This window comes from Gymnoscopelus microlampas, assembly GCF_963454915.1.
Source record: "Gymnoscopelus microlampas genome assembly, chromosome: 1".
Classification (NCBI taxonomy): domain Eukaryota; kingdom Metazoa; phylum Chordata; class Actinopteri; order Myctophiformes; family Myctophidae; genus Gymnoscopelus; species Gymnoscopelus microlampas.
Genome location: NC_139962.1, coordinates 16,518,199 through 16,527,391, shown reverse-complemented (window position 1 = coordinate 16,527,391; position 9,193 = coordinate 16,518,199). Strand labels below are relative to the sequence as shown.

The 9,193-nt window shown below is 40.8% G+C and overlaps 1 protein-coding gene and 1 long non-coding RNA gene across 2 annotated transcripts; both read left to right on the top strand.

Moving 5' to 3' along the window:
- Positions 1 to 559: 559 nt before the first annotated feature.
- Positions 560 to 3,975, top strand: LOC311048670. Its single transcript, XR_014601101.1, has 4 exons — positions 560 to 658; positions 3,033 to 3,282; positions 3,535 to 3,724; positions 3,831 to 3,975. It is a non-coding gene; the product is annotated as an uncharacterized lncRNA (long non-coding RNA).
- Positions 3,976 to 4,144: 169 nt separating this feature from the next.
- LOC311048649 (interleukin-18 receptor 1-like) lies at positions 4,145 to 8,033 on the top strand. The gene is made up of 6 exons (XM_084061912.1): positions 4,145 to 4,201; positions 4,298 to 4,415; positions 4,535 to 4,689; positions 5,242 to 5,388; positions 6,951 to 7,103; positions 7,400 to 8,033. The coding sequence occupies exons 2-6, from the start codon at positions 4,360 to 4,362 to the stop codon at positions 7,807 to 7,809; spliced, it is 921 nt and encodes a 306-aa protein (XP_083918038.1). The 5' UTR covers positions 4,145 to 4,201; positions 4,298 to 4,359; the 3' UTR covers positions 7,810 to 8,033.
- Positions 8,034 to 9,193: the final 1,160 nt, after the last annotated feature.

Here is a 9,193-nt window from a genome sequence, read left to right as displayed (position 1 = left end):
GTGAAAAGACGGTTGCTTGAAAACCAAAGCTGCAGCCATTTGTGATCATGGTTTAGGTATATTTTTATGCTGTGTTCCCTATGTAATGTTATGTAAATGTATTCCACCGTTTGTCTGTATGTTTTCTGATTTTTGTTTTGTGTGAGGACTGCGGATGAAAATTAGCATCTTTGCTAAATCCAGTGTATTTACGTCCATGTGACGTTCATTAATATGCTCTGTCCTGTACAAATAAACAAATAAAGTACACACACACACACACACACACACACACACACACACACACACACACACACACACACACACACACACACACACACAGCAGTTCTTTTTCACTGCCTGCTGCAGCCCAACTGTAACAAAAAACACTCAGATTCCTGCCTGTACATTTTGAGATTGGCAATGTATTCCTGGACAGAACATTCCTGGACTGTCCAGCCAAATACTGGACCGTGACAGTCTACAGTAAACAACATGAAGCATGTTTCTGAAGCAGGAGATCTGAAGGAGGATCCAGATGTCCACATGTGGTCCCACCCCCAGGAAGAGGAGAGGTTGTTAACGATGTCATTGTTCTGTAGACAGTAGCCTACTAATGACATGACAGGAAGCACCATGAGGATCATAGTCTTAATCGCTCTGCTTGTTTCACTTAAAGGTAAGAGAGTGTATGATTGGGATATAAATTCAGCACCAAGTAGCATAAATTGTTGTTACAAATGGTCATTTGGTAGCATAGGCTAGGCCTACTTTATGAAAGTGACTAGAGTTCACTGAGCAACTGTGTTGATTGCTATGCTTATTTATTCTCTGGGCATAATTCATAATATCACATCACATTGATTTTATTTTTGTTGTGTGTATTTTGCTTATATTTTGCTTTTCTGTTATTGTGCAGGGTGGGGAGGGAGGGATATAGATGCATCAAATATTTTTTTTATATCTATAATAAACTTGTGAAAAATGTTCAAAGGATTGCGAAAAGGTTGGCTGATATTTACCTACAACCATTCTGTGCAGGATTTCACAGTGCAAGCCCTGGCAAAAATAATTAAAAAATAAATTGATTGATTGATTGAATACTTTAACAGTTTGCAAAAAAAGCACAGAGGTACAGTTCCATACAAAAGGATGCTAAAAATGATAAACCCAAGAACGCACTATGGCTTATTTCCATTGGGGTCCTGTGTATTCAATTCATCGAAACATTTAAAGACAAACAATAATATACAATTATATGAAAAAACATCATATAAATGGTAGTAATCAAAAAGAAACCAGAAAATGGCCGCCACTGCTAGGCCCTATAGACCAATTATTTGTTTACCAACATTGAGACTAGACGCACAGGTGATTGTTTCATGCAATCAATTCCCAACATATTGTTTTTCGGGGTGCGCTGGATTCAGTTCATTCAACCTCCTCTTGTGTGTTGGCTAGTGAGGCGCGTCCTAGCGAGACCTGACAGAATGGGTTTAATTTGGTGCCGGCCTGCACACGCATAGTGGTTCTTATCAGTGACGTCGTCTGTTAAGGGGTCTATAGGACACGGGCTGCCCCGTGACAGGCATAATTAGAATGAAGACATAGATACATTTTATTTACACAAATCTTCGTACTTTTGAAGTAGGAGGTATATTCATTATTCTTTGTTGTTCACTTAAATTCATGGGCTGATGCTATGCTACAGATTTCTAAGAAAAAATAATTAAAAACATAAATAAATAAATACTGTTCCCACAGGAGGTGTGGGCTCCTGTGTTGGTAGCCAGTATGCACTGTAGTAGATAATAATGTTGGTAGTGTTAAGAGTGTTGTTAGTGTTGCATATTACTAGTGTTTTCAGTGTTACTGATAATGCTAAGAGAGTTGTTCATGTCAAGTATTGGTTGTGTTAAATGTGATGGTGTTATCAAGTATTGGTGTTATCAATGTTGGTAGTATTAAGAGTGTTGGTTATGAAGTAGTATTGGTGTTATCATTGGTAGTACTAACAGTGTTGTTAGTGTTAAGAGTTGGCAAACACAGAATATGGAGCTCACACCTGTGTTGATGAGGTGCTGGCCACGGCAGATAATGTTGAAAAGGATGAGGCCGCACAACTCTTAGCCACGATGCATAAAGTTTAATGAAATGAAACCAACGTTTCGACAAATATAGTCTTCCTCAGGGTTCCTCAGGGTCTAAACCCTGAGGAAGACTATATTTGTCGAAACGTTGGTTTCATTTCATTAAACTTTATGCATCGTGGCTAAGAGTTGTGCGGCCTCATCCTTTTCAACAGTGTTAAGAGTTGGAACATGCTGGGTAAACAGGTGGTTGTTGGGAACGACCACAGTGGTTACTATGTTAAAACATTAAGACATTGTATTTTGAGTGCACTGTGCCTTCAAGAGAATGACCTAATTTCACACTTTGGGGAAAAGCTGTAGGTGCAGTTATTTAGTGGACAGTTGAGTGTGGAGGAACATGGCTCTGAACAACAAATGGTCATATTAACTCAAAAATTATAAATTGCACAGCTTATAATCAATTCAATAAAAACATATAGACCCCTATCATGAACATAACATCCAGTCATACCTCCCACAGTTTTGTGTATAAAATAAAATCGGTACACATGATCTCTATAGTCATGTGATCAAGACGGATCTGTTTGATTTTTCATATTCCATCCTGTTTGGCTAAGATTGACATCTAAAGTTGGCAGGAGTGGCCTGTTATGAACAAAATGCCGCAACTCATGAATGCAGCGCCCGATTGCGGTGAAACTTTGCACACACATTCGCACTACGTTGAGGAACAAATGCCACCCTTTCAACATTGGCCTATTATAGCGCCACCAATTGCCGAATTACGAACATTGCTGGCCCACACTAACCTACCTGATCTGGCGGAGACCTGTGCTCCATGGAGCACTTTTTCTAGTTTGTATCTGCATCAATGTCACCGTGTCAAATTCCTGTGCAAAATGTGTACTTGGTGAATAAAGTGCTTCTAATGCTGAATCGAATGTATTTGTCTCAAATCAGTTGCAGATGTAAGGAAAAGCACACAGTGGAATGTGGCCGAGGGTAACATGGCGCTGCGTGAGTGCCCTTTCCAAGCACTCCCTGATACTAAATTGAACTGGACTTATCCCACTGTCCAGGATGGGATGGATCAGCCCAATAAGCAGAATCTTACTGGAAACAGGAAAATTGCTCTGTTGACCCATGGGAAGTACCTGGTTGTTCTGAATGCTTCAACTTTTCAACAGGGGGACTACTCATGTTCTCTGGGGTAATGCTGCCATATACTTCTGTGTCTGTAAATGTAATTACAATATGCAATCTCAATGTTATATTATGCTATACAATATTTGTATATTTAATTGATGACAAGGGTTTAGATGAGATTTACGGGGGGGGGGGGGTTGTTTGCCAGGCTAGCATAGCAGCACCACAGCTTTAGTCAAGTAAAATCCTGTGTTAATTTAATAAAAAAGAGAGAGCAGTGGAATCTTCATTAAGGCCTTGTCTTTCTTTATAACAGGAATGACTCGATCTATACCTGGCGTTTGACGGTATGCTCAGCACTGTTACGGACTACGGAGTACCGTCATTGTCTAGAGGAAACCCATTACAATCAAACATGTTATTCAGGATCCTCCTGCAAATTGAAATGCCCAGATGATTTAAATATCTCAGGACTAAGCAAAAGCATTGACATTACTTGGCACAAGGTATTGCGTATAAAGCTTCAGTGAACAAAATATAACAGCATGCAATACACGTATCACTGCATTGTGTTTTGTTTCACTAATACTTGTTTTATTTTGTTTTTTGTAGGAAAATGTGTTGCATCCATTTTCATCAGAGACTTACTTCTTCAGTGAAGTTGATGAGAAGGACCATGGTTTGTTCACTTGCACCAGGTCTTACCTGTATGATGGTCAGCTGTATAAGAGGACCCGTACATTTAATGTCTCTGTCGATAATAGTGAGATTTACATTTCTTTCTTTCTTTTTTTAATTGTGAAATGATATATATATATATATAATATTATTTTATATTATATTATATATTTTCTAGACAGTAGAAAAATAAACATTTAAAAGATTTTCTTAAAATGTTTTTCCCTCTTTATGTTGCACAGAAATATCAAATCTTCCAACTATTATCAACCCTCAAGCAGGGCAGGTATTTGAGGTAGATTTAGGTAAGCCTCAGCATGTCCATTTGAAGACATTTGATTGCGTGTTGCAAGATTACTCTTTAAATATACAGTATAACATGTGGAAACGTCTTTCTCTAGACTCAAAGCTGGTGATTGATTGCAAAGCTATCCGGGTTGGTGACTTTGATGAATTACACTGGATGAATGGAGACTCATTTGTGGATGATAACAGCAGCCTATCAGTGTACTTTACAGTGTAAGTTCCACACACACACACACACACACACACACACACACACACACACACACACACACACACACACACACACACACACACACACACAAATGAAAATTCTCCTCTCCTCTCTCCTCCAGAGAGAAAGATGATGTACTGCTAAATATGACAACATCTCTAATCTTCATGAAAGTGTCAGAGGAGCACCTGTCAACCCCTTACAGCTGTATACTGGATACAGCCACTGACTTGACCGCTGACAAGAAAAATGTCACCATCTCACTGACCAGAAAGGGTATGTCAACCTTGAGAGTTGGCCTGTACTGCTACAAACAATAGATTAACGCAAAACAAAATAATTGCTTTTAATGGTGTGGCTCTGTAAGCGAGCCGTCTACAAATGGGTCTGTCTGTGTGTCTGTGCTGGGTTAATCTCACAAACTGCTTTCACATTTGTCCATGAAGTCTGAGGTCCACGTCAGACCCTGTCTTGTTTTCATGCACCCAGTCCATGAATGTTTACATTAATCGTTGCTGTCGGGCAGAAACCGCTTATCTCCATACTCTAACTTTTTGTTATTTTTTTGTAAATTAAATTCACTGCCACGGAATTAATTAACACATTCATCCGTCTTTAATCATGTCAATCTGCCACTTTTGCTACTTTTGTATTTGAATCCTGAAAAGTAACAGTTTTGGACATATGAGGTTTCCACCCGACAGAGACGTTATATTTGTAGTGACCACTTCTTTCACAACATCCACAGACACAACCAACATCAATAGTGAGAGGTCTGTGTTGTATTGCGGTCTAATTTATGAAATACTTCTCCATTATCTCCCACAGCTCGTTCTCGCATCTTGTTTCTGGTTCAGGTCCTCGTACCCATCATCGTAGTAATTGGTGTGGCGTCAACAGTCCTTTATGTGAAGCTGAGAGTTGACATCACTCTGTTTCTGCGGGACACAGTCGGTTGCTATAGCAACTCCTCAGGTGGGAATTCTGTCTTCTGGTTATTTGCTAACCCATAACCAAAGGTGACCCCCATAAGGGTCTGTAACTCTGAGAGTGTACAAATGGAGAAAACATTTAAATAATCTTGCCTGTGGGAATGTGAAGCAGGGCGTTGCTGAAAAAGAGCACTTGTGCTCAGCCAACCTCCCCTGGTTAAATAAAGGGTTTTTAGCGGTGCCAGCCGCTCTACTCTTGACTATGTCCGTCCGTATGTCCGTTTGTCCGTTATGTCCGTTTCAGCACGGGCTTTAAACAGCTATAACTCCAGTTCGCAGCATGCCAGCAAGTCCAAATTTGGTATGTGGACTTACACCACCAATTGGGACGAGCATTGATTGCTGAAGCCCCGCCCCGCCCTATTATAGCGCCACCAGGAGGCCACTGTGTCCGTTTCAGCACAGGCTTTAAACAGCTATAACTCCAGTTCGCAGCATGCCAGCAAGTCCAAATTTGCTATGTGGACTTACACCACCAATTGGGACGAGCATTGATTGCTGAAGCCCCGCCCCGCCCTATTATAGCGCCACCAGGAGGCCACTGGCTTTAAACAGCGCTTTACACAGCTATAACTCCAGTTCGCAGCATGCCAGCAAGTCCCAATTTGGTATGTGGACTTAGACCACCAATAGGGATGAGCATTGATTGCTGAAGCCCCGCCCCGCCCTATTATAGCGCCACCAGGAGGCCACTGGCTTTAAACAGCTATAAGTCCAGCTTGCAGCATATGCCACCAAGTCCAACTAATACCACCAATAGGGACCAACTGTAATTTCATAAGCCCCGCCCCCTCTGTCTTCCCATTGGCTGGGCTTTAAACAGCCATAACTCCAGTTCACAGCATGCTACTGAGTACAAATTTGGTACGTGGACTCAGACCACCAATAGGGACGAACTGAAATGTAGTAAGCCCCGCCCCCTCTGTCTTCCTATTGGCTGGGCTTTAAACAGCCATAAGTCCACTTTGCAGCATGCTACCAAATACACATTTACCACGTGAACTTAGACCACCAATAGGGACAAGCTGTAATTGCTGAAGCCCCGCCCCCTCTGTATTGTCATTGGCTGGGCTACAAACAGCCATAACTCCAGTTTGCAGCATGCCACCAAGTCCAAATTTGGTATGTGGACTTACACCACCAATAGGGACGAGCATTAATTGCTGAAGCCCCGCCCCGCCCTATTATAGCGCCACCAGGAGGCCACTCATCAAAGGCACCGCTTCCTTCACACAGGGTGGGATTTTTTTTTATCTTTGGGACCCCAATCTATACTGTACAATTCTCAGTGTAAACTTTTCATTTTGACATTTGTAACTCTCAGAGTTACAGAGCCGTAAAGGGTCCATTTGTACACTCTCAGAGTTACAGTCCTGTAAGGGTCCATTTGGACCCCTTGGTGGTTCGCGGAATCTAACATTGAGAATCAGTGTGCTAACTAATTCATTCTGTGCAACGGTTCTTTGCAGAATTAAACTGCATGTGCAGCACAGTCATTCAGTGTCCAACCGACCTACTGTAGAGGTATGACTTCCTGTTTTTCAGATGGAAAGATATATGATGCTTATATGATGTGTTACAAGAACAACACAGACATTGGATTCAGTGAGGAGGACAAGAGATGGCTAGAGAAGGTTTTGGAAGAAGAGTTTGGCTACAACCTCTGCCTCTATGATCGTGATGTCCTACCAGGGGAAGGTATGTATCCTGCTCCTTCATGTGGTTAGAAGTTAACCACATGAATTCCTAGCTAAATTGTTAAACATTCTGCGAAAATAGCTGATCTACAACCTCACAACACATCGCGTTGTGATGCGTTGTTGTGAGCTTGTATTTTTGCAGATGAGATCTGGTGTAGAGGGGAAATAGAGTATATAGAGCCCTGGGGGACCAACTAACTCTATGGGGTTTAAGTGGTTAATTCCTGAACAAAACTCTTTGAGAATTTAAAAAGGTAACATAACAAAGTGACCCCTTCAAACTGTTGCTTGCAGCTGTGGCAGAGTCAGTGTTGAACTGCATAGAAGAGAGCCGCAGGGTGGTTCTGATTCCCACGTACCCAGATCCAGGTTCAGATTCTGGCTTACTGAGTGCCATCCATGCAGCCCTTGTGGAGCGGCAGACGCGCTTGGTTCTGATCCAGACAAAGGCCACAGCAGCCTTACAATCAGACCCTCAACCCCAGAGCTCTCTCCCAGAGGGCTTACGGCTACTTGCCAACGTTGGGCCTGCTGTCATCTGGAGAGGCACCAGCTCTCAAACCCTCTCCTCTTCTTTCTGGAAACATCTACGCTATCATCTACCTGCTCCACTGCAATTAAGATATAATATGGCTGGCCAGCCCCACTGTCAGGGGGGGTCAGAGGGTACCAATGCATATGACAATACCATGTGTATGTATTAACCTGTACATAATAAATAAATGTATTGCTATCATTTATATGGTTGAACCACTTGGCCAGTCTGTTGCAGAACACACGCACATGCTGCTAATTTAAATTAACTGCAGTCTGACCAATATAAGTCATAATGCCTCACCAAAACGAAAAGGAACTACGATGCAGAGAGAACAAACTAATTTAGGTATCACAGAGGCAATGGCCAAATAAATGTCTGGCCAAACAGAAAAGTGCGGCGAGAAACCAGGCAAAGCTGAACATGGTAATGGTGAGCCGCTATAGGCAGACTAAACTTGAGCTAACTTAACCTTTAAGTAACATTTGCATGTTCACTTAGATTATAATAAGTATTATTATTATCATTATTATTTTTAATGCTGCACTGGATATTATATTGCAACCTGCTCGTAATACTAATAATTCTAATTAGCACATTTTTGACTAAAGTCCACAAGAAAATAATCAGAATGTTCCTATGATACCATCAGCAAAGTGCCAGGCAAACGTGTTCCATCTGTAACATCCTTTTGCTCAAAACAGAACACATACGTTTTTTAGTCTTTTCTTTCTTTTTGTATTATTTTTTTAAGGGTGTCAAATCTCCTGCACACTTGTACTTTGCACTATGTATACTACTGTATACTGTATACCCCAGTACTTTTTTATTTGTTTAGTTTTTAACTTGTATTATACACTGTCATTGCATATACAGCACTGTATATTGTTAACATTGTCTGCAGTACCAACATTTCACTGCACATTACATTACATTACATTACATTACAGTCATTTAGCAGACGCTTTTATCCAAAGCGAATTACAATAAGTGCATTCAACATAGGTAGGGAACAAAACTACTAATCAATCACCAGTATGAAGTATTAAGTGCATTCTCTTCTAAAACAAGCAACTAAGAGTATACCTAGCGCTAAAGTAAAAGTGCAATATATCAGCTACCTACTTTCATAAACAGATGGGACAAAGTAGGAAAATCAAATGAGCAAGAGTTAAAACAAATAAGTGTATCGAATAAACAAGATCCAATAAGACAAGAGCTCGTACAACTAATTGACAACAAGTAGGCCAGGCAAAGAGGAAGGGTAGTGTTTCCACATGTATATTTGTATGAATGGGTGAACAAATAAAACCTTTGAATCTTTGAATCACTTGCAGTAATTAAGTCAATGTTTGATTTGACTTTTCTGTAATCACTCATTCATTGTTGGGCATGCATTTGATTTCTGTCCTTGTTTTGTTTTACGGCAATCTGGGAACCTAATCCGTATAAGAAAAAGCTTTAAGGTAAAAGGAGGAATATAACTGTCACTGTCTAAATGAAAATGTTTCTGTGTTTTGCAATAACTGACTTGTCCTGACCATGTGTCCTCC

Excerpts from the sequence above, each read along its gene's own strand:
- LOC311048649 (XM_084061912.1), top strand. The coding sequence starts at position 4,360 with ATGAATGGAGACTCATTTGTGGATGATAACAGCAGCCTATCAGTGTAC. Across the intron at positions 4,690-5,241 it reads CATCTCACTGACCAGAAAGG|CTCGTTCTCGCATCTTGTTT; the intron begins GTATGTCAACCT and ends TATCTCCCACAG. Across the intron at positions 7,104-7,399 it reads TGATGTCCTACCAGGGGAAG|CTGTGGCAGAGTCAGTGTTG; the intron begins GTATGTATCCTG and ends TGTTGCTTGCAG.